Source organism: Gadus macrocephalus, chromosome 7 (genome assembly GCF_031168955.1).
Source record: "Gadus macrocephalus chromosome 7, ASM3116895v1".
NCBI lineage: Eukaryota > Metazoa > Chordata > Actinopteri > Gadiformes > Gadidae > Gadus > Gadus macrocephalus.
In genome coordinates, this window is record NC_082388.1 from 22,728,990 (window position 1) to 22,753,988 (window position 24,999).

General features: G+C 42.6%; 2 protein-coding genes and 2 long non-coding RNA genes across 8 annotated transcripts in view; 2 read left to right on the top strand and 2 right to left on the bottom strand.

Annotated features, from left to right (window-relative positions):
* The window catches only part of plxnb1a (plexin b1a), a 48,043-nt gene extending 35,069 nt beyond the window's left edge, over positions 1 to 12,974 (top strand). For all 4 annotated transcript variants that reach the window (XM_060057426.1, XM_060057428.1, XM_060057427.1 and 1 more), the window contains 13 exons: positions 515 to 693; positions 1,028 to 1,094; positions 1,508 to 1,654; positions 2,419 to 2,593; positions 2,728 to 2,831; positions 3,180 to 3,267; positions 6,391 to 6,563; positions 7,483 to 7,643; positions 8,156 to 8,303; positions 8,760 to 8,824; positions 9,352 to 9,427; positions 9,561 to 9,635; positions 10,678 to 12,974. In XM_060057426.1, coding sequence (XP_059913409.1) covers positions 515 to 693; positions 1,028 to 1,094; positions 1,508 to 1,654; positions 2,419 to 2,593; positions 2,728 to 2,831; positions 3,180 to 3,267; positions 6,391 to 6,563; positions 7,483 to 7,643; positions 8,156 to 8,303; positions 8,760 to 8,824; positions 9,352 to 9,427; positions 9,561 to 9,635; positions 10,678 to 10,782 — 1,563 coding nt within the window. In that variant the 3' untranslated portion in view covers positions 10,783 to 12,974. The remainder of the gene's footprint in view (positions 1 to 514; positions 694 to 1,027; positions 1,095 to 1,507; positions 1,655 to 2,418; positions 2,594 to 2,727; positions 2,832 to 3,179; positions 3,268 to 6,390; positions 6,564 to 7,482; positions 7,644 to 8,155; positions 8,304 to 8,759; positions 8,825 to 9,351; positions 9,428 to 9,560; positions 9,636 to 10,677) is intronic.
* On the bottom strand, positions 3,557 to 4,299 carry LOC132461955 (uncharacterized). Its single transcript, XR_009526699.1, has 2 exons — positions 4,014 to 4,299; positions 3,557 to 3,906 (listed from the first exon to the last, which is right to left on the bottom strand). It is a non-coding gene; the product is annotated as an uncharacterized LOC132461955 (long non-coding RNA).
* A 4,676-nt stretch (positions 12,975 to 17,650) lies between the features above and the next one.
* Positions 17,651 to 19,435, bottom strand: LOC132461938 (beta-1,3-galactosyltransferase 2-like). 2 transcript variants are annotated; one of them, XM_060057455.1, is made up of 2 exons: positions 19,345 to 19,435; positions 17,651 to 18,870 (listed from the first exon to the last, which is right to left on the bottom strand). In XM_060057455.1, exons 1-2 carry the CDS (start codon positions 19,375 to 19,377, stop codon positions 17,806 to 17,808), a joined length of 1,098 nt encoding a protein of 365 aa, XP_059913438.1. In that variant the 5' UTR covers positions 19,378 to 19,435; the 3' UTR covers positions 17,651 to 17,805. The 2 variants fall into 2 exon arrangements, with proteins under 2 accessions (XP_059913438.1, XP_059913439.1); XM_060057456.1 differs by having other exon boundaries at positions 17,651 to 18,868; positions 19,355 to 19,414.
* A 2,988-nt stretch (positions 19,436 to 22,423) lies between these two features.
* LOC132461953 (uncharacterized) lies at positions 22,424 to 23,676 on the top strand. Its single transcript, XR_009526696.1, has 2 exons — positions 22,424 to 22,716; positions 23,341 to 23,676. It is a non-coding gene; the product is annotated as an uncharacterized LOC132461953 (long non-coding RNA).
* Positions 23,677 to 24,999: the final 1,323 nt, after the last annotated feature.

Genomic DNA, 24,999 nt, shown 5'->3' on the forward strand with positions numbered 1-24,999 from the left:
AGATCAGGTTCATTCAGCCTTTGGACCACATTAAGTAACAGCATGTGTCACCACCGCTTAAGTGCATTTCTGTTTTAATTGTATGGGATAAAGTGACCTTTTTATATTTTTCATTGACCACTTAATTTTTGTTCGCATGTTTCCCAAAGCCTGTGTTTTGAAACTTGAGTGTTGCTACTGATTGACCTCACCGTAGCCTACTTTATCCTGTTTTTTGTGGATTTTACAGTGAGGCATTTCTTTGTGCAGACAGGGATATTGTTCTTTCAGACGGTTTATATATAGATTTATACAATAAACACTAAGTTATGATAGGGCTATGATGTTTGTCCATGTATCTACAGTAAATTAAGAAACGGGAAAGTAAAGTAATAAGTAGTGAAGTTACTTTTCAAATGCAGTAACTAGTAAAGTAATCTCATTACAATTTACAGAAGTAACTAGTAATAAGTAACTAATTACTTTTTTTGAGTAGCTACCCCAACACTGGTGTTGTGTCTCCGCCCTCCTGCAGTTCATCCACACCCTGGAGGTGCAGCGGACCTTCTCCCCCAGGGACCGGGCCTACGTGGCCTCCCTGCTGACCGTGGCGCTGCACGGCAAGCTGGAGTACTTCACGGACATCCTGAAGACGCTGCTCAGCGACCTGGTGGAGCAGTACGTGGCCAAGAACCCCAAGCTGATGCTGAGAAGGTGAGCGCCGCTCGTGGGGAAGGGCACGGTGGATACCAACAGGGGGGGTCTGGAAGGGGGTTTGTGGTTAGACTCTTAGTGGGATGGGCTTTGTGATTCTTGGCAAGGCGCAGCAGTAGCTCAGGAGGGAGAGCGGGTTGACTGGTAACCGGAAGGTTGCTAGTTCGATCCCTGGCTCCTCCTAGCTGAGTGCCGAGCTGTCCATGAGCAAGGCGCCTCACCCTGAGGCGCCTTGTGTGAATGTGTGAATGAATGGTTGTATGTCGCTTTGGATAAATGCATCAGCAAATACCCCTAAATGTAAATTAAATTGCTTTGTGCTTTGTTTCCTAAGAACGGAGTCAGTGGTGGAGAAACTCCTGACCAACTGGATGTCCATTTGCCTCTTCACCTTTCTGAGGGTAAGGGTTCGGACGTCCGTCTTTTGACATACAGAGAATCCAAAACAATGACTCGGGTTCATGACTTGGGTTACGTTTTTTACACGAAATTTCATTGAAAATCCTGTTATGCCATACTATCTATCAGTTATGCCATCCTATCCAAAGAAGAAGATATACTGTTAATATAGTGTAAATATACATCAATAAATTAAATCAAGTATATTATTTGTTAGAGCTAGGCATCTGCTTTCTTGTGTAGCAACACAAATCACAAAAAGACTTGATCCAATATTTATTCAAAGCAGATTCCATATGCTATGGGTTTGTGTCCCATCGCATCAAGAGCCCAGGATGTTGCTAGCTGGCTAACAGGCGCGTGCGGCAGCGGTCTTGTCTGTAGTGGTTAACCACCTGCGTGTGTTGCGGGGCAGGAGTCGGCAGGGGAGTCCTTCTACATGCTGTTCAGGGCCATAAAGCACCAGGTGGACAAGGGCCCAGTGGACGCCGTGAGCGGGAAGGCCAAGTACACGCTCAACGACAACCGCCTGTTGCGCGAGGATGTGGAGTACCGCACGCTGGTGAGAACTCACTTCACACTTCAAACAGAGGGGGGTTCAGCCAAGGGGATCCCCACAAAGTATTCCGATCCCGAAGTTCCCCCCAAGTCAACACGCGTGGTTCAGGCCAACCGTGCCGCCGTGTGTATCGATTTCTAGCCGCGTGCCCCGTCTCTAGCCGCGTACCACGCCCACGCTGCGCTCATAACCGTCTTAACATAACGAATATTAACGAATGATAACGAATGCAGCAAGAGGATGTTAGCGTACGCGTTGAAATGGAAATTTCAGTTTTGCCGGGAAATCCCGGTCTACTCTGGGCGAAAGTTATGTCGAATTAACAACATCCCTGGAATATTCGGTCCTACTCCACACAAACCCAATTATTGCCGCAGGTGATTTTATGGTTGCATTTGGTGGATAGGGGTCTTTTTTGAGATGCTACTTAATGCAATGTACTCCATATACCAATACAATGATGTCGGACAAAGATACATGAACAAGATCATTGACTTATAACCTACATGATTCAGACAGGAGTGTCGTGCTCTGGACTGGAGTGGCCAGGATGGGGACAATGGGATAGGACTCACATTGTTTTTTATTCTGACCAGAAAGGGTTCAGCATTGTTCACACTCGATTATTGAGATCATAAGATGATTATGGCTACTTTACTCATCCCCAGAGGACCATGTAGTGAGTTAAAATGGGTCAAAATGCAGTGAGTTAAAATACTCTCCAGACAATATCCATCGGTAACCCCCACCCTTCCCCGCTGTCCCAGACCCTGAACGTTCTCATCCCAGCTCCAGGGGCCGACGCTGGCTCCGCGGCCCAGACAGCGCCGGCCAAGGTCCTGGACTGTGACACCATCACCCAGGTGAAGGAGAAGATCCTGGAGCAGACCTGGAAGGGCACCTCCTTCTCCCAGAGGCCGCACGTTGACTCTCTGAACCTCGGTGAACCTGCTCTCCTACACTCTTCATGCTAATAATATACTATAATGATATATATAATAATAATAATAATCATGACACAAAGACTGCAAATAATTACTCGTTTCGTATTCAATAAATGTGTATTATTTCTCCAGAATGGCGTGCAGGGGTCGCAGGTCACTTGATCCTGTCTGACGAGGACTTGACATCTATAACCCAGGGTTCCTGGAAACGGCTCAACACAATACAGCACTACAAGGTCAGTAGGTCGCGCACACACGCACACACACACACACACACACACACACACACACACACACACACACACACACACACACACACACACACACACACACACACACACACACACACACACACACACACACACACATCATAAACCAGCAGTGTTAGTTACTTATTCATTCATTTATATTACATTGTTATGACATTGCCTTCACATCCCAGAACTACCCTGTGTTACTATACTGTGCATTTGATCATTAAAAGCACTTAGAATTTGACTGGCTCAAGTTTGGGGAGAGCCTGAGGGGATCTTTTTAGGCCCTAAAGTTCAGCGAAAATCAGCTTGAGTTGCTCCTCCCATCAGCTCCCGGATGGAGCAACAGTGGCTCTGGTCCCCAGGAACGGCAAACATCAGCACCACTACGACAGCCACGACTATATGCCTGGGGAGAGTAAGTGTTTTTGTATTGCCTTTTGCATGTATTAGTGCTTTCAAATCTGTTCACATTCTCAACTCACAATCTGGATGTTTAATTTGCACCTTTCCTTGACATCTGGCACCTACACAACCCCCTGTACAACCCCTAGGGCAGTGGTCGGCAAATAGGGGCCCGCGGGCCAATTTTGGCCCGCGGGCCATCTATTCTGTCTGGCCCACGAGATGACGTTAATTTGATGTAAAAAATAAAAATAAAAAAAATAAAAAATTTAAAAAAATAAATTTTCAACCCCATATTTAAAAAAAAAAAAAAAAAAGGCATACAGCAATCCCATCAATTTCGAAACATTTATTGAGGTATAGATGATAGTCCTAAAGTGACAAAACAACAGGTGGAACATCTGTGCAGTTATCCATGACGCACAGGTCGGAACGGTATTGGCACGCGAGTGCGCGTAATCTTGTGCAAAAAAAAACCAAAAGTGTCCTGTCTCCCTCCTCCAGTGGGCAAGGTAAAAAATAGTCTACGTCTCGTTAAATTAACAACATAACAAGGTCTGCTCAAATGTGAAATGGCCCAATTAAAATAAAACTTAAAGAAAGTGAAAGATGAATGCACATTGTCCGCGTGGGAGAAGGATCTGCGCTGCTCCTGAATAAAGACAGAAAAAAGGGAATTTACAATTTAAATAAGATCAAACAATATAACTGGGCATTTTTTTTAGGCCTACTATTTAAAAAGGCCAGTAGGCTACTCACTTAATGGGAAAAGTGGCTCCTCCCTTCGGTCACAATTTTGTGGATGTCGGGCGACAGGGATGTCACTTTTATCCTCAAGCAGTTCTCCAAGCTTGCATTGGTCAGACGGTTCCTCTCGTGTGTCTTGATTGCATTCATTGACGAAAAGCTTGACTCACACGTGTAGGTAGATGGAAACATCGTCAGCACATAAAGGGCAAGTTTCTTGATACCCATGTACTCTTCTGAGCATCCGATCCAGAAATCCTCCACGGAATGCGCACTAAACGCATCACGGACGAGGGAGCTTGACCAACTGAAGCGTTGCCTCATCCAACGAGCTCATGGTTGTTTTGGCCAGTGAGGAGAATTCCTCGCTTCGCGTGGACAATGGGTCGCGGACAAAGCCAACAATTTCCCTTGGGACACAGTAGTCTCGGAACCGCGACTGAAAGTTGTCCCGTAGCTTGTCAAGGAATTCAATCATAATTCCTGTCACTCGCCCCCCTCCCTGTGATTTTAATGTTGCAAAGTGCAAGAGCCTTCCACTTGCTAGATCAGACTGGAACAACTCCAGCTTCCTTGTAAACGAATCCATCTTCTCGATCAGGTCCACAATGGTTTTCCCTCTCCCTTGTAGTTGCAGGTTCAGCTGGTTAAGATGGCCAAAAATATCAGTTAAAAACGCGATGTTTGAGATGGACATTTCACCTTCTAGAAAGGCCAGGTGATCGTCTGAAGCACGCATCTTGCTCATTCGCAGGAAGGTTTTCACTTGATCTAGTAGCGCACAGAAGCGCTCCAGTGCCTTTCCTTTACTTAACCAGCGCACGTCATTGTGAAGTAGCAGATCTTCGTAGCAGGCCTCTGACTCAGCAACAAGTTGGCGAAAAAGACGGTGCTGTGTGCTTGATGCACCCCGGACAAAATTAATGACTCTCATCACTTTATCCATGACACTCTTCAGCTCGCCACTGAGTCTGGCGCACAGGACACTCTGGTGAATTAGGCAATGTAGTGCGTGCATTTGTGGTGCTATCTCCTTCAATCGGGCCACCAGACCTCTGTGGCAACCAACCATGGCAGGTGCACCGTCTGTCACGATGAGGTTTATTTTCTCAAATGGTAGTGCATGTTGTTTAATCAATTCCTCCACTTTGGCAAACATAACATCCCCAGTGGTGTTCCCTTCTGATGGAATTAGAGCCAACAACTCCTCCCTGAACTCCTTCCCATCAAAATACCGCACGTATATGCACATCTGACTGATATCAGTGTTGTCTGTACTCTCGTCAATGGCAACGGAAAAGTAGTTGGCCTGACTCAGGCCACTCATAATTGATCCGCGCACATCGTCAGATAGGCTCTCTATGCGTCGGGAAGCTGACCTCGCTGAGAGCGGCATTTGTTTCACTGAGGCAATCACTCCATCCATTGACTTATCTGTAGCCAGCTCCTCCAAAACAGCCACCATCACTTCCTTAAAAACCTCTGCGTCCGTAAATGGTTTGTTGTGACGGGTAAGAACCCATGCTGCTTTAAGGGACGCACTTGTAACCCTCTGCTGCTCGGTGAATGACCTGACAAGTATTTTGTTGCTGTGTGCATATCCAGCCTCCAATGCTTTAATTTTATTCGTTCGCACCTCTGTCCCAGGAGGATACGCGTTTTTGAACTGGCCATGTTTTGTCTCATGGTGTCTTCTGATATTCTGGTGTCTCTGTTATATTCTTTGCAAACGGCAACAGCCTCGTTGCAAATGAGACATGTAGGCTTGGCATTAATAAATGCAGGAAGGATAAACGCATACCTCTGCTTCCATTCTTCTTTGTAGGTCCTGCATTCTGAATCAATTTTTCTTTTCAAGGCTTTCGACATTTTGCATCGATAACTAGCATAGCAATGTTCAGCTAATCATTTTTACACGTCATCTAAAAGAATATTTGTATACGGCAGGTTGCTAGGCAAGCGCCTGTTTCATGAGAGACGACACGAGATGCAGCAGGCGGCATAAAAACAGGGAACATAAGCAAATAAACATTTTAATGGAATTAAATGAAATGCGTTTTAAAAGTTAGATGTTTATTTTATTTTAATATAATAAAATAAATAATAATTTAAATAGTAGACCCCCCCCCCCCCCCCCAAAAAAAAAAGCTATGGCCCGCGATGCCATTGTCTGAAAAAAAATTGGCCCGCGTCCAAACGTAATTGCCGACCCCTGCCCTAGGGGAACCCCCCTTCTATCTCTATCCATGAGAATAACACTCTGTGCGTGTATGTGTGATTATATCCGTTATCAATGAATTGAAACTCTCTCTCTCTCTCTCTCTCTCTCTCTCTCTCTCTCTCTCTCTCTCTCTCTCTCTCTCTCTCTCTCTCTCTCTCTCTCTCTCAGAGACCCCCATGCTGGATGACGGAGAGGAAGGGGGCGTGAGGCTGTGGCACCTGGTGAAGGCCAACGAGGAGGCTGAGCTGCCCAAACAGAGAAAGGGCAGCGTGAGAGAGCGGGGGGGCGAGCGAGCCAAGGCTATCCCGGAGATATACCTCACCAGGCTGCTCTCCATGAAGGTACTAGAGCCACCACTCCATGAAGTGAACCACCATCCACATGCGGCCGCGTTACGGCCACGTTACGGCCGCGTTACGGCTGCGGCACGGCTGGGTGGCGGTCACCGCAGCAGATAGGTTCCACTCTAATCAATGAGACCATTTCCACCGGGCGCGGCTGCGGAACGTCTCAGCAGCGTCCCAGGAGTGGCACGCCGCGCCGCAGCGCTATCATTCCGTAGCACTTCTATTTTTGACGCAAGCCCTTGCTGAACCGCGTCAATTTCAACGGAGCAGATCGAGCCGGGCAGGAAGTGAAAAAGTAAAAGCCATAGAGCATCCGGTCAATTTTCAAAATAAAACACAATACTGTAGCCTATGTAGCCTATCACAACTTCACATCAACATTATTACGTCATGACCGGTGGCACCAGGTCAGCAGTCAATCAATCAAAGGGTCTCAGAGGGTCGGCAACATGGACGACGGGAGACTCATTGTTGAAGTTCAGCAACATGAAGTCATTTATGTACCAAATCATCCTTTTTATAAGGGCAATGGCCGGAAGGACAAAGCGTGGCATTAAATTGCAGTCGTTTTGGGAGTGGAAGGTGAGTACATTAGGTTTAGGATTATCACGTGATCTCGTGATCTCGCGTGAATACGGCTGGCTCGCAAGGCAGCGCTGCGCTGCCGTAACGCGTCCGGTGGAATCCCGGCGTTAGGTTGTTAAGAAACCACCAGCCAATCGTGATGCTCCTGATCTCACGAGGTGACCCTATTATAATAATTATACATTTCCTTCTGGTATTTCTGTTATGAACAAGCAAATTTTCTGGCATTTTTGAGTGACACACCGAGCTCAACCTTCTCCTTCCTTATGCAAATTGCGTCTCTCTCTCTCTCTCTCTCTCTCTCGTCTGTCCGCCTCGGCACCTTCAGGGCACGCTCCAGAAATTTGTGGACGATCTGTTCACGGCGATCCTCAGCACCAGCCGGCCCGTGCCCCTGGCGGTGAAGTACTTCTTTGACATGCTGGACGAGCAGGCGTCGCTGCACAACATCACAGACCCAGAGACCATCCACATCTGGAAGACCAACAGGTGACCGACACGTTGTGACAAGGCCAATGCCAGGGCGGTGGGTGTCAGAAGAGCGGTTTATTGCTGAATGACAACAGTGTGCCATATTGCCATGCAGGACATCTCCCCCGAGTGTGTGCCCTGGTTCAACCTGTGCACATTGATTTCTCAATGCACAACAGGTGTGCAGCCTCACCCAGCCCCAGAGTCCAATCAGTCTGACACGGGTCAGGTGAGGCTGCTTAAACCAGCCATCATCTACACCCACACATGGCTTTTTTAAATATTGTACACCCCAGGCCTAAAAGAATGAAAGAATTTGCACTGAAACTCTGTATATTTATGTGTACCTGCGTCAGACGGTCTTCCATTGTTGTCTTTTCTTCTCCGAAGTTTTTGGGTGTTTGAATGGCATAAGAAGTTATTTTATCAAAAGAAAAGGCACCAACTACTACTTTCCCATATATATAGATATAGATATAGATATAGATATATACATAAAAAATAATAAAAAACATGTGTTTTCCTTTCAGCCTTCCGTTGAGGTTCTGGATCAATATTCTGAAGAACCCCCAGTTCATCTTTGATGTCCAGGCCTCAGACCATGTAGACGCCGTTCTGTCGGTCATTGCTCAAACCTTCATGGACTCGTGCACTAGAGCTGAGCACAAGCTGGGACGGGTGAGACCATTGTCTATATTGTTTATGAATATTCATATTGGTATCTTTATTGACTCACTTTATAAAAGTTTTGTAATTAATATAATACAGTAATTTTCCTCTGCGATGCTTTGAGCATATGTTTTTGCGTTGTCAAGGAAAACTCTGGTCGATGCATTGATCTGAAAAGGCAGAAGTGTCCCATAATTGAAAAATAATGCACACTCTTGGAAATATTTTACAAAGCTGTGGCATAAATCTCTTGATTGTACGTCTGTAATGCACAACATTGATAACAATTTATTACCGCACTTGCTCAACAATTATCTTTGTAGTTCAACATTCAGCTAGCAACATGGCCCCTTCCCTCCCAAAATATTCCCATTCCCTAACCCTGTCGTTCTGACTCCAAAAGACTCCATCCGGCTCATTTCATAACGTGTCTCAGTGAACTGTTCTCACATCTCCCCTCTGCAGGACTCTCCTATCAACAAGCTGCTGTACGCCAGAGACATCCCCCGCTACAAGCACATGGTGGAGAGGTGAGGGCAGGCCCGCCAGAAGCCCCGCTGGTCCCAGGGTCCCGGGACTTGGCAGGGCAGTGCGAAACACGCCACGATCCGTCTGACGGTGCTAGAGAGGGCAGGCAAACCCCGCAGGACTTGTCTGCTCTGAGACTCGCAGACTGCGTCGTACCTTTACGGTCTTCGGCTAACCTCGTTCCCTGGCATTGTCATCTCACCGTTGACCGCCCGGAACGGGGTGCTTAGAATGTGCGTAGGGTGGTAATAGGGAGGGTGGGACCTCAAGGCCAGCTATACACTATATCCGTTTCAGTTGCATGGGTTTAGTGGCGAGAGCAGAGAGGAAGGGAATACTGATAGATGGATGCACATAATGTCTCAGATAACGCTTTGTCCGATTTTTCGTCAAAAAAAAAAACGTTGTTGTTGTTCTTCTAGCTGTGTTTGGATTATTCTTGCACTTGGGACAGTTTACTGATGTTCACAGATAGAGGAATGTAAGGGAATATTTTAACACCCTGTTTTTTCTATCCTCACATTCTCAGGTATTACGCAGACATTCGTCAGGCTATCCCCGCAAGTGACCAAGAAATGAACTCTGCTCTAGCAGAACTGTCTCGTGTACGTATGTCGGTAACTCTGTGGGCTCTATTCCTGTGGTCGAAAGGTGTTGAGTTGAAAGAGTACACCATTAAATTACAGGCACCACTAACACACCATCATGGATTTTTTTTCTCTTCTTCTGCACTTATAGAATTATGCTGGGGAAGTTAACCATCTCGTGGCCCTACATGAGTTATATAAATACATCAACAAATACTATGATCAGGTGAGTCTGGTTTCAAATTTGTCCTGCCAATTTTTGCCAACTAGTAGCCAGGTGTTGCTAACTGGTGGCCAATTGATCCTAACTGGTCAATGGTTCCTAGCTAGTAAACAATTGCTCCTGCCAATGTTCCAAACTAGAAGCTAATTGTTACTAACTAGCAGCTAATTGTTCCTAACTGGTAGCCCATTGTTCCTATCTGGTAGTCAATTGTTCCTAACTGGTAGCCAATTGTTCTTTACTAGTAGCCAATTGTTTCTTACTAGTAGCCAAATGTTTCTTACTAGTAGCCAATTGTTTCTTACTAGTAGCCAATTGTCCCTTACTAGTAGCCAAGTGTTCCTTACTAGTAGCCAAGTGTTCCTTACTAGTAGCCAAGTGTTTCTGCCTGAAGCCAATGTTCCTTACTAGTAGTCAATTGTTCCTAACTGGTAGCCAATTGTTCCTTACTAGTAGCCAAGTGTTCCTTACTAGTAGCCAAGTGTTCCTTACTAGTAGCCAAGTGTTCCTTACTAGTAGCCAATTGTCCCTTACTAGTAGCCCAGTGTTCCTTACTAGTAGCCAAGTGTTTCTGACTGAAGCCAATGTTCCTTACTAGTAGCCAATTGTCCCTTACTAATAGCCAAGTGTTCCTTACTAGTAGCCAAGTGTTCCTTACTAGTAGCCAAGTGTTCCTTACTAGTAGCCCAGTGTTCCTTACTAGTAGCCAAGTGTTTCTGACTGAAGCCAATGTTCCTTACTAGTAGCCAATTGTCCCTTACTAGTAGCCAAGTGTTCCTTACTAGTAGCCAAGTGTTTCTGACTGAAGCCAATGTTCCTTACTAGTAGCCAAGTGTTCCTTACTAGTAGCCAATTGTCCCTTACTAGTAGCCCAGTGTTCCTTACTAGTAGCCAAGTGTTTCTGACTGAAGCCAATGTTCCTTACTAGTAGCCAAGTGTTTCTGACTGAAGCCAATGTTCCTTACTAGTAGCCAAGTGTTTCTGACTGAAGCCAATGTTCCTTACTAGTATCCAAGATGGTATCCAATTGTTCCTTGTTGTTCAGATCATCACAGCCCTGGAGGAGGACGCCATGGCCCAAAAGATGCAGCTGGGCTACAGGCTGCAGCAGGTAGCGGCCGCTGTGGAGAACAAGGTCACTGACCTATAGTGCTTCACATTTCTTCACCTCAAGAAGCAGAACAATCTGGACATGGCTCCTGATTCTTGAGAGTCAAGATAAACCGTTTTTTCTTTTAAACGGGGGACCAATGGGAAAGAGGACTGAAGGGAGCACAGAGTTCAAGTGACCACGGTGGACAGAAATGAACGTCTGAGAGCTTCAAGCAATTCCACTGTCATTGCAATGACCTGGATCATAAGGAGGATCACCCGGTGCTTGATTGTTATCGCCGTTCCTCCACACAGTGGGCTGTTCTTAACTGAAATGGAAGGACTTGGAAGACATGTGAGGGGGAAAGAGCCTTCTTTGCAACAAATCCCATGAGGTCCTTTACTTTAAGGGGGGCAGAAGAAGGGAAGAGGGCGTCAAGTTACTTGAGTTACATGTTGGTGTCTTGAAGGACAGCGAGAAATATTCCAGTGTGATGTTTACATCTAAACTCATTTGTCTTCTCCCAGAGGGATGGATACATGTTATTTGTACATTATTTAATCATGTGGAGAAATGGAAAAAGGAGAGGTATTAAGAAGAACAAGTATTAGAGCCGCAAGTTGCCACGATTTGTCTTATTGTCTTTATGTCTTATTTGGGAAGAAGAGGACAGTAATGAAATTAACAAAGCAATGGTAGTGACCGGGCACAAGTCTTTAAAGGGAGTCGAAGGAGTGTTCTGCTTGTGGCCTGCCATTAGTTCCCCTGCCTTGATTGAGACCACTTACTCTATGTGCGTCAGCTAGTGAAGTCCTTGAAGTTACCTTGAGTTGAGAGAGCAATTAAAACTCAATTTGAAAGCAGTGTTTTCTTAAAGAAATGCTCTGAGAAATAAGGAAATAAGGGTATGAAACGGATACGGAGGACCATCGTGTTTTTTTTTTCCAATAAATTGAGAGAGTTAGCTGATATCCATTGAAGCAAATGTAGCAGATAAGGAGTGAGGTTGAATACAGCATTCCAGCGTCACCATAGTAAAGATATTTTAACGATAACGCTTCTTTATGCACAGTGAATCAAAAAAACTAAAATTTCAAAAAATTACAAACACAGATGTTTGGTGAGCGCTGGCCGTATTGGAAAGAAAATGGTACGGTCCTTGACCTAAGAATATGGGAAAGTGGAAAATAACCATTTTGCCCCAAAAGTCACTGTATTCCTTTAAAATGTAAATGTTTTTAAAATGCACAGGATCTAGTGTGTCTTTATTCAGTCTACCAAACTTACTAAAACTGTGTTTAATGTCAAACATATAACCCATGCAGTTCTAAAATATTACTTCTCAGTATTGAAAATGCAATAATAGGATCTTATCTGTCCCAATATGAAAACCTGAATATATTGAAACATAAGTCCACATTAAACAAACGATGCATTCGTACCTTTGGCAAAATAAGCCTCTTTTGCTCTCTCATAGTGCAGGACACATTCAGAGGAAGATTTGCCTGTCATAATTTCATTAGTCTTGCTTAATTCGATAAACACCAAATGTGTATTATATTAAATGTTTAAATCTTTTCTTTTTTATTATTTAATTTTTAAAAAAAAATTAAACCCGCTGAATGTGACAAACAAATGAACTACCTTGTGCTTTTAAACGGTCCCTGGGTTATTTTTGAGTTTGCATCTGATACAAAGCATTCTGTGTATTGTTTGTCTTTATTGCAGTTTAATTTATTATTTAATTTATTTGCTTGCCAATCATGTTGGTAAATTATCCGTGTGCAAATATGTGAAAATATCTATCTAATATTAAAAAAAACGGCATTGGATGAAATCATATACCATGCACAATTTAGAAAAACTACACTTGGATTGATGTGAAAATACAAGAGGATGTTTTCTTTGACCCTACAAAAAAAGAGAAAGACAAATCTTTCTTTCAAGTGTTGCTGTTCTTTTCTTATCTACGTTACGCTGAGTTCCATCTCCACCTGGGATCCCCGAATGGTGTTTGGGTTTTTCCAACTTTCTTTTACATTTTCTAACTTTTTGAATACATGAGCAGATAGTTCTTCATGCGAGTAGTTACCTTGTACAGAAATTACACCACAATTTGGCTATCTATACATATCTAGTAAGTTGCTTTTTGTAGATACACATTACGCCTGGATGACCATGCTGGCACTTGCTTTACTCCTAACAACAACTGAATGTCATGTAATAAAGTGTTTCAGATGTTGAAATTATTTTTGTGTCGTTAACACTGTCATTTAGGGAGTTAGGTCTGGGTTGAAGTTGATGGCTACAGTCCTCTCCTCTATTGAAATAATTTAAAAAAGTATAAAATAACCTAGAATGCGTTATTTTATAAGGTCACAGCTAACGTCACAGCTAACGTCAGCGCTAACATCAGCGCTAACGTCAACGCTAGCGCCACCGCTGCCTGAACGTCGTAAAAAGTAGTCAAATTTGGCGGGAAAACCCGCCCAATCTGGCAACGCTACCTGCACGTCCTCCGTACTCTGACCTCAGCCTAAATCAATGGGACCGACGGAAAACGAAGCCGACATGGAACTTAAACTGTGCTTCTAAAAAAAAAGAGAAGGTGGACGGCCGTCCGCCCATTGACTTACATTGTAATAAAAAGTTGATAAGAGTTGAAAAACGCAGAGAGATAGCCATCATGTCGTTAAAGACCTGGACGTTTTGATAGTTGAATGGTTTCTGTAGCTGTTGGTTGACGTCACTTCTGTTGTTGTTTGAAGCGAGATCCCAACCAAACAGAGCCAGCTCGCACCTCCCTTCCGTGGTTCGTGCATCCAGTAAAAACTATCATGAACGCGCAAAACCCCACAACACCCACTTCTTGTCGGGGATTGGTTGGAATACTATTTGTTTTGTTTTTGAGACATTTAAACACTATGGACCACACGTAAACCCTATCGACCACATTTAAACACTATCGCCCACATTTAAACACTATCGCCCACATTTAAACACTATGGACCACATTTAAACACTATGGACCACATGTAAACCCTATCGACCACATGTAAACCCTATCGACCATATATAAACACTATCGACCACATTTAAACATGTAAACCCTATCGACCACAATTAAACACTATCGACCACCACTTAAGTGGTCTTCTCTGACAGAACTTTTTTCTGTTAGGCTCTCAGTGGATAGTTTCCTCTCCATATAAACTATTTTGAGAGGTTCTGCTTGACAGTTTTGTTACATTAAAAAGGTAGCCATAGACTACTGAGAGCAGCTATTCAATACCCCTATCAGCGGGCCACATATGAATTTTGGCCAATAATCCATGCCAAACAATATTCATTGGCAAAATTTAGTAATAACTCAACATTTAAAATGTATTTGTTTTATGTGTACAATCTTCTTCTCTTTATATGATAAAGACGTACAAACAAAGGTACAGAGGTACAAATAGCAGTATCTATAAATTCCGCCTGAAAACCTGCAGTTTTCTGATGAGATACTGCCTTGGTAGTCTATTTATGTCACCAAGAAAGTGATAGAGATTAGGCTGTTTATACAAAATTATGGAAATGAAGATGAGGATGTTACTACATAATTTTTGTTCAATTTAGTGAATTTTCCAACAAAACAAAACTTCTGGTTTGTTTTCTGTGTTCTTTTTAATCTCATTATCTAAACTATTTAAACATAAAGACATCCAAAAGATATCTGAATCTAAACACTACTTACTATACTTTGCTCTTTTACTGGCATTGCTTAAACAGACATTAATAGTAATACAAAGACAGAATGCAGAATCTGATTGTTGGGGGTCATATGTCGAAAAAATAAGAAAATATGCAGGAATCAACACACTTGAATCTTCAATAATCTGAAAACCGAATTTCAATTAACTTTATACTTTTTTCAGAATCACAGTTCAAATTCCATATCACCTTTGTTTTCAGTTGGTCTCATTGATTTACATTGAGGTTAGAGTGCGGAGGACGTCCAGGCAGTGTTGCCAGATTGGGCGTTTTTCCCGCCGAATTTGACTACTTTTTACGACATTCAGGCAGCGGTGACTTTAGAGTTGACGTTAGCGTTGATGTTAGCGCTGATGTTAGCATTTTAGCAACCACACTCTCGCTGTTCGTTAGGACGAAATGCATTCTAGTTATATCTCTACATTCTTGGGGGGGGTACATTTTGGTACATTTCTATTGAAATGTCACCAGATCCTATTTTGTTTATCTTTAAATGTACATTCTCATTTCAAGTTCACAGTGATTTTGACAGTCCTGCTAAGAATTGAATCCATGAAAGGTCCATATGCAGAATGTTGCCAATGAGGAGGTCTTCATGGGAGTTTGGTTAATTAGGTGACTTAATTGCTCAATTAGTGGATTGAAGATTTTTCTGATTGAAGATTTTGAACCAAATGTCTTTTCAGGTATGTGGTGTTTAAATAGTTCTGCACATATAGGCATTAGGCTCTTTAGTAGCATTTGCTTAGTCAGCGTTGGACTAGGTGTCAAATAATATAATCATAAATTGAACTAATTGTTAAACATGTCTCAAAATATAACAATGTTTCCTATAGCTATCGCCATAGCAACATTACTTTTGCTGTTTGCCGGCTTCGGTAGTATATAAAGATTAATAAATGGAAGTGAGGAAGACGGTCAAAATGAGGGCAATCCATAGTATTTATTAGTAGTCATTTGAATGGTTTAAGTAGTCAATGCGAAGGGACCTACTGTATCTGTTTCAGTGTGCCTACATCTCCATTGTTCACACTGGTTATTTTTGCAGGAACAGTGAACCGGTTCCAGTGGACATGATGGTGGATCAGGTGGAAGGTCAACTGTTCGGGGACCACTGAGGAGGCAACTGAGGAGGCATTATCAAATGCTGAATGAAGGAAAAGAATAGGAACCGGTCACCCATCTGAAGGCTGAAGGCTAACCAGCTCCCTGGTTCCCCGCCCGGGGCTAACTTTCCTCGGTCGGAGAGCCGGTTCCTCAGGAGCCGGCTCTACGTCCAAGTCTACGTCAAGGTCTTTATGATGCCTGTCGCCCCAGGCATCATCCTCTCGACTGCTGTCAGCTAGCCAACCACGGGGCTGGCCGTGGTTGGATGCTATAAGACACGTCACCATTCTTAGTCAATGGGAAGGAATGTATTTCATAGATGTGCATAAACTTCTTTCTGTTAGGCTCTCAGTGGCTAGTTTCCTCTCCATATAAACTATTTTGAGAGGTTATGCTTGACAGTTTTGTTACATTAAAAAGGTATTAACAATTGCATATGTTTTTAGCCATAGACTACTGAGGGCGGCCGTTCAATACCCCTATCAACGGGCCACATATACATTTTGGCCCATAATCCACGCCAAACAATATTCATTGGCAATATTTAGTAATAACTCCATATTTAAAAGATATTTGTTTCATGTGTACATCTTCCTCTATTTATAAGACAAAGAGGTACAAACAAAGGTACAAATAGCAGTATCTATAAATTCCGCCTGAAAAGTCTGAAAAGTTTTCTGATGTAGATACTGCCTTGGTAGTCTATTTATGTCACCAAGAAAGTGCTAGAGATTAGGCTGTTTATACAAAATTATGGAAATGAAGATGAGGATGTTACTACATAATCTTTGTTTAATTTATTTGAAGTGAATTTTCCAACAAAACAAAACTTCTGTTTTCTGTGTTCTTTTCAATCTCATTATCTCTAAACTATTAAAACAGACATCCAAAAGATACATTATTCAACATATACACACATGTTTGACAAATGTTTTCTTAAAGTTGGAGAAGATATCGGAATCGAAACACTACTTACTATACTTTGCTCTTTTACTGGTATTGCTTAAACAGACATTAATAGTCAGATGAAGACATAACGCAAAATCAGATTGTTGGGGGTCATATGTCAAAAAAATAAGAAAATATGCAGGGATCAAATTCGTCATTGTACCATTGATCATAAAACTCATAACACTATTTGTTGTACGGTCAAAAAACTTTAAGACTAGTTTTCTCAGTCTCGCTGTTGATGCTTATACCACGGTTCTATGGAATCTATGGAAGACATCAATACCGCAACATCAATATATCTATGCTCCCAATGCCTGGACTGCAAGGGTCATTGGCTTTATTTCTCACATGCTACGTCAACCAAGGCTGACCCAATGTTAAGGAGCCGTTGAAAGATAGATTTTGCAGATTACATACCACAGCTCCCTCATCTCCTGACTTAAAAGTTACATAGTTCCTGTGTTTTTTATGATTGTTGATTTTGTTTTTTTAAACACTGCCCTGTAAGGTGACCTTGAGTGCTATGAAAGGCGCGCTGAAATAAAATGTATTATTATTATTATATTTACAAAATATTTACAAAATAATGTTTGACATACAAATATACTTTTTAAAATATAAGACAGCCAATACATGATATATGATATGATATGAACTTTATTCGTCAGCAGTGCTGAAATTTGTCAGCACTGCTTGCATTTTACATGCAAGCAGCCGTTGCATGTAAAAACAGAAAACATGAATTACACACATTGACATGACACATTGAAACACAACATATTTACATACATGGGTACAGATAGTCGAGAGCACATTGTCCTTCGTCCTTCGCCTATCTCCGGTTTAGCATCAAAGTCGATTGATGGACAAAATACTTTTTTAGTCTAACCTTCTTGAAAAGTGGTACCTCGTATCTCCTTCCTGAGGGCAATAACCTGTATTCACTATACAAAACATGACTAGTGTTTGAGGTGATGTTTTTTGCCAACCTCAGTATGCTGTTGTCATACGTGGAAGTATACAGCTCCTGAAGTGGTTGTCCAACAATCTTTGAACAAATGCACAACAGTTTGAACAACAGTTGTTGTAACATTTGTGACTTTACATCCGGGAAAGTCATGAGTTTAATCAAAATAATAATAGTTAGCATTAACTAAGTGATTATTTATTGTGAAGAATTTATTTATTGTTGTTTGTAAGGTATTATAAGTCAAGTTTTACGTCTGTTTAACTTATCCACTAAACGGCCGTGTAGATGCTCATGTCCTAACAGGCCGGGCCAGGCCCCTTTAATGATGTCCAGTATTTTATCAGTTGTTCTGGAGTTTGGAGGATGGCACAGATGGATTTGGCCAAATGACAATGATTGAATTCATACATGTAGAGTCTGAAGTGATAGCGTTCTGGGGGCGGAGTGAAGTCGATTCCTAATGTTTTCATGCACACCCCAATATAGGCATCTTCCACGTAAAAGGGAGTGACCCTTTTAGAGATCTCCACAAGCCTTCTGGGCATATCAAGGGAGAAGATGTAGCCCATGCCCACGAGGTGGGTTGGAAACTCGTTCTCACGGTAGCTATCCTCAGACACGTACCACTGGCTGTCCTTTTCGCGAACAACAGGACTTTCATATTTGAGCCTGCCGGTCATGTATATCGTGGTAGGGGTGCCGGGGGTCTTTAACATGCTCACAAGGTTCTCCACATTCAGGAACATGTCTGAGTCGATCTTCATGGCGTAGGGCACCATAGGGCACCGAGAGGCCAGCCAGTCCATCATCACCATGGTCTTGATGGTCAGATTGTGGTAGCTGTCTATGAAGTCGCTCTGGATCAGGTCGTGGTACAGCCGGTTCTCCGTGCGTACGTTCCGCTGCAGGACTTCGATGTTGCTACTTTTTTTAGGTACGCCCAGGAGGAAGACGGTCTGGATGAGCTCCCCTTGGATGTGAGTCTCGTTGCCCCATGTTCTACGGATGGCGTCGCGGGCTTTCCAGTTGCCGGGGGCCACGGGAACAATCAGAACCAGGTACGGATGGATGGACCTACACAGCTCGGTGTCGTCCAGGATAAAATGGTAGTTCCCCGGATAAATCATGTTGTGCTGAGTGGAGAGGTGCAACGGGTCATTCCGAGGAAGGGGGAGGGCCTTTTGAAACTTGGCAGGTCCATCAGCAGATCTCTTGTACATCTGATATATCGATAGAGGGGATGGAAATGGGACCAATATGAAGCCGATTGGAATGGTCAGCAGACTGAGAAGCAGGAGACACTTGAAGGTTGTCTTTAGGAAATCTCTTCTCGGATTAATGGGAGTGCCCAAAATTTCTCTGTAAAAAGGAGACAGACAAAGTGTAAGTTATGTGCCTGTGAGGAAATAAAAGGAATTAATATAAACCTGTCTTGGTTACCCTCAGTGCGAGGTGAAAGATTACAATTACAATTCGGGCATTTGGCAGACACTTTTACCCAAATGGGACTAACATCGGTTAATACACACATTGACACACCAACGGCAGAGTCAACCATGCAAGGCGACAGCCAGCTCGTCAGGAGCAGTTAGGGTTTAGTGTCTTGCTCAGGGACACATCGACACCTAGCTAGGAGGAGCTGGGGATTGAACTAGCAACCTGTTACGGTTGCAAGACAACTGCTCTACCTCCTGAGCTAAGCCGACCCAAATCTAACTTAAATAAAAATATAATTGGAATACTATTGCACCAAATGACTCAAAAAGATAACAGTAAAAAGATGCAAATGATATACAGTATTTATATTATTTATTGCCAGGGAGGTAATAAGAAAGTTTTACAGACCTCGCAGCTGAAGCCTCCTTCATCTCTGTGATGAGACCAAAAAGCCTGACCGTACATGGCAGCCATTCCTTTATAGCTACTTAACGGGTTTTACCTGTGTAGCAGGAAATACCTGCTTGGTCAGGTGGTTGCTTCTGCAACCACATTTACTGTTATTCAAAAGTTCTAAATTCCGTTTGCCTGTTTTTTGTGCAGTTAACTGCTCCTGCATACTTTCAGCTACAGAAACCATTCAACTATCAAAACGTCCATTTCTTTAACGACATGATGATCATCATGATCTCTTGGCGTTTTTCAATTCGTTCAACTATTTAAACTATTACTCTTTTTCTACTCTTTTTTTCTTCAATGGGCGGACGGCTCTGCACATCTAATGTGCAGCCAATACTTTATAGCTACTTAGCTATAGCAGAAAATACCTTCTTGGTCAGGAGTCCACATGGGCGGATGGCTCTGCTGTCCGCCCATAATCCCCGGCAAACAATATTCATTGGCAAAATTGAGTAATAAATCAAAATTGACAGATATTTACTTCCTCTCTTTATAAGATAATGAGGTACAAACAAAGATACAAAGGTACAAATAGCATAGAAATCTTCAAATTTCACCTGAAGTTTCTGCAGTTTCCTGATGCAGACACTGCCATGGTAGTTTATTTATGTCACCAAGAAAGCGATTTGGCTGTTTATACAAAATGATGGAAATTAAGATGAGGATGTTACTACATAATCTCTAATGAATTTATTTGAAGTGAAATTTCAAGCAGAACAAAACTTCTGATTTGTTTTCTGTGTTCGATTTAATCTCATTATCTAAACTATGAACACATAAAGACATCTAAAATATGCCGGTGACTGTGCACAGCAAATCGCAAAGTGTTAAAATCCCAGAGTATTCATGACCAGAGTAGATTTTATACACTTTGGTGTTGAATAGGCACTAAGTACATTTTTTGGGGTGCGTGTACCAGAAACACTCTTGGGTGTTGTCTCTAAGTATAATCAGAGCCCGTCTACGAAGAGCCTGGGCACTCCCTATACGCCCCATTGTACCGATTTTGGTTGTAGTTCCATGAGACACCCACTAGGGGTGATCGCGGGCGAGTCCAGATTGAATGGGAGTCTATGGGGCTAAACGGCTAATTATGCCTCTTTCACCTGCTTGTCGTTGAAATATCGCAAATTTTATTGTAGATTCCGCAAGTTCAATATAGATTATGGTTCAAAAGTCAAATGAGTGAGTACTTATGTCCTTTCGATTTCTTACAGTTTGGGCCGTTGTTGGCCATACACGCTAGCATTCTGCTAATGAATGCTGATTGGTCAGGGACGGATTTGCGACTGATTACGACCAGAGAGAGACCCCTCTTACGGCATCTGAAGCTGAAGAGCAATCAGAAACGTGTTAACTCAATTTTTGAGTACTGTATTTATATTTTCCTGCAGGTCCTTTATTTTTTAGATAGTATGGTGAAAGTAGGCTACATGGGCATAAATGGAATTTCTTCCATTTCTTTCGTTCAATGTTCAATGTGTTATATACATGGTAGGTACGGTATGACCACCTTAAATAATACAGTCAATATCCCGCTCAATATCATTTAATCTGTCATTGTCTATTTTTCGAAAATAAAGATAGTTTAAAAAAGAAATGCCTCGTAAATGTGCAATGATAAACTGCACTTACATTGGAAACGGATTGTCCGTCTTTTCGTTTACCAAGGACAGAAAAAGGTAACGTTCTTGCTTGCTCCTGTATGAATGGTCCTAGGCTACCTGAGGCTTCACCTGGTAATGAAAGTTGCGCTGGAGCCCGGGTAATATCGCACATGGCTTATTCAAGTTGCGCGCTAGACATTCTCTAAAGTGTCGAGACTCAAGCACTTAACTTACCTTAACCGATTGTTCCATACAAATGGTTAGTTAACGATTTAACAACTTCAACATCTGCTATTACAGTCGTTATTTTTTTGTAGGACTTGGGCTAATGACCTTGCACAGAGGGAAAACACATCTACACCACTTGTCATTGATTTCTATGCATTCACTGATCTTTACAGATGGGTTTGTTTTAAGCCATTGAATATACCGTAATTGCTCTGCCATGCAACACATTATCAGCTACACATGTTTGTTAAATGAGAAATATGGTCTGGATCACATTGAAACAGTAACAGTTGTATAACAGTAATTATACAAACATTATACCAACATTGCAACAGGCAAGTTTATTCAAACATCACACTAACAAGAACACAATAAGAACAGTAACTAATAAAAAAAAAGATAAATGATTTAACAACACTGCACATACTGAACAGAGGCAGGGGAAAAGGACAGAGGAAGAAGACTTGTCCGTTGTCACAGCATCAAGGTCCGACTGTAGAGATCAAGAAAGGAAGAGGCATGAGGAGAACAACAGAACACTGCTCTCTAGCAGATTGTTTACTGATGTAAACTAAATTGATGCAGTCTTAAAATTATGATTCTAATCCAGGTTTCTATTTTAGGAGAAAGAAATGGCTCATAATCGTTACTAAAAAAAAAGCTTTATCATCGGCACTAGTGAGGATTAGAAAAAACACTCTCTGTAAGTAACATACATATGTAAAACATTCGCGCATTTCTTTTTTTTACATTAGCTCACTAAAACTCTGTAACTAGGGCAAAAAAAAGCCTTACCTCCAACAGCTGGTGTTATCGTTGCGGGACAAGGGAAGTGCTTTAGAAACTGCCGTAAAGTAGTACCTCTGACAGTATTACAGTGTGTGACGTCATCGCATGTTTTTTAACGCCTTTTTAGAACAGATACGTGACCTTAAAAAATGCAATATTCAGCTGAGTTTATTATCTTAGCCCCACACTTTGATAGCAACTTTAAAATCACTTGACAAAAAATTACATCGTGAGAAAAGTGGATTCTGAGGATAAAACCCCGTTGGCTCCCATTCATTCTGGACTCGCCTACGAGCGCCCCGCGTGGTCAAAGATTATTACTGCAACCAGTCCAGAAACCCGGAACTAACCCGCGAGTGCCAGTTCTCCTCATATTAGACATTCTCTGGTATAATGCTGGTGTAGAGTAATTTAAGTGTTTATTTTAGGATGATGGACTCCCTGAGTGTACAACGGTTGAGTGTCCAACTATCCCGGCGGCACGTCGGTTTAGGTTTCGATTCGTCATTGGCTCGCTGCGCCTTCTCATTGGTTGAATCTAGAGACATGTGACCGTTTGTCCTCTTCCACACTACGCAGCAAACTGTTTCGGCAGAGACGGTTGACTAGAGAGGATCGAATCAATATCGCCAAGGAATTGCTCCGAGTGAGCGAAGACATTTTTGAACTTCATGGGAATGTAAACAGGTAAGAAAAGTACCAAGTGAATAATGCACAGGGTTTCTATGTTTCATAGTTAGTTGTGCGTATGTCCTTCATATAGGTCAGAAATTGTATTCATAATGGGTCTTAAGAAGGTATTAGAGGCTTACATTTAACTTGTTCAAACCTGCAGAAACCCTGAATGCAGAATATTCAGCATTTCTTCGTCTTTTAGATCTGATAACCAACTTATAAATGCTAACGATTTTAGCTAACGTCAAACTTAATGGCCAATGCTAATGAGGCACATGTCTTCAATTTAGCTAACGCCTCGTTAACATTTTTAGCTAATGCTAACGAGGCACGTGGCTTTAATTTAGTGGGAGCGTGTCTATGTTCCCCGGGTCCTATGTTCCCCGGGTCCTATGTTCCCCGGGTCCTATGTTCCCCGGGTCCTATGTTCCCCTCTTTGTATGAGACTGGGGAACATAGGACCCTTTTAAAAAAAAAAAAAAAAAAAAGGGTCCTATGATAATAACCTGTTTGTATTTGGCCACCTTTTTAGATGCTGACTATTTATTGACAAGAACTTTTTGAACCTTTTATGTTGTGTCATGTGCTTTCATCAGGTGTATTTCATGCTCAAAAGTATGTGCTCGCCCTTTTCAGGTTGGGATAGTGACATGGCCTCACTTCTCCTGCTGGTCTACCTCCTGCCACCACCTCCAAGTGGAAAGAAGGGAGCTGTCAAAATCAGTATCCGGGAAGCTGTGGATCGTGTAGTGAAGTTTCACAGGGTAATTGTATCCTGATAATTTTTATTTTATTTTTAAAGGTCCCATGGCATGCCGCCAGAGCTTGTGTGTTGCTGATGGATGTCACAATCTCTGTGTTGGCCAATCTACTTATCGAGTCTTGAAAACAAAATGGCGTCGACGGGTGATCTACTGATGGTATTGTGTGTATAAAATGTACTTTTTAATAAACAATCTGTACACTTACAAAGTTCTCAATGCCTCGTTTTATATGTTAATACCCTTATTGAACTACCAAAGAAGTGTCGGGCTACTTCTAGCCTTTTAAATGGTTTAAAATAGCGATTTAGTTTTTACCATAACCACTGCCCCATTGTTCCAAGTTTATAGCGTTTTGATAGAATCGGCTAAAAACAGCCAACTGAAGAAAGCGTCTATATGCGTTTTTTTGTGCTCCAAAACGAACGTTTCAACTCATTATCATACAAAACATATCCCAAATCCGTTTTACACCGGAATTCCCCTTTAATTGGTTGACGGGGACACATTTATTTATTTATTTTCAAGTTGTTTGTTACATCATATAAATGTAAAACTAAATATGGTTCTTGATGTAAAATAATGAAAGTTTAACTATAATGTTAACTATATTATATATGTATGCACTGTAACAACAACAGCAGCAAGAATCTAATGTGTAGACTATTCATTCATGAAGTGTTGATAATTCACCTCAAAGGTGTTGGTTGTACACCAGTCAGAGTACATTCTCACTCTAGAAGTATTAAATAATCAGCTCTGCGAAGTGCTACAAAGCACTGACTTGGAGTACATATTTTCTCTCTCTGGGGTTCTAGGTTTACACTGCAGGTGTAAGGAAGCACTGAATGAGTGCCCAAAAGTACCACTAATAGAGTACATTTGCACTCTCAAAGTGTTCAAATGTAACTCTAAATTTGGAGTACATATTTTGCTCTTCTAACAGTGTTCAGCGAACACTGAACTCTTGGACCTATATATATACCCCGAAGTGAGTGTTAAATGTACACCCATAGAGTACAATGTACACTGTGGTTTTTGCTGTGTGGGGTCGCTCCACTCTGCCACTGCTTCAGCAGGTTGATGTGATAGAGTTGGGTGGATTTGCGTCTCCCGGGATGCCGTACCCTGTAGTTCACCTCCCCCACCCTGTCGACCACCTCGTAGGGCCCCTGCTACTTGGCCAAAAACGTGCATTCTGCAGTTGGTATGAGGACCAGGACCAGGGCGCCGGGCCGAAATATGCGCAGCTGGGCTCCCCGGTTGTAGACCCGTGCTGTAAACACCCCTCGGGGGCTTCGCACTACCACCTGGCAGGTCTCATACGTGTCCCCGTGTACACAGGCGACCTCTATGGGCTCCCCCGCCGTGCCCCAGCTAGGTCGGGCGCAGGAGGGTCACGATACTGCCGGTATCCAGGAAGGCCTGAGTGTCCTTACTCCTTACCCGCACCGGGAGTGTTTGGGCCCCGGGCTTCTGATGTGCCCAACAGGTGGTCAGGAGACGTAGCCCTGACCGTCCCTCGTCGGCGAAG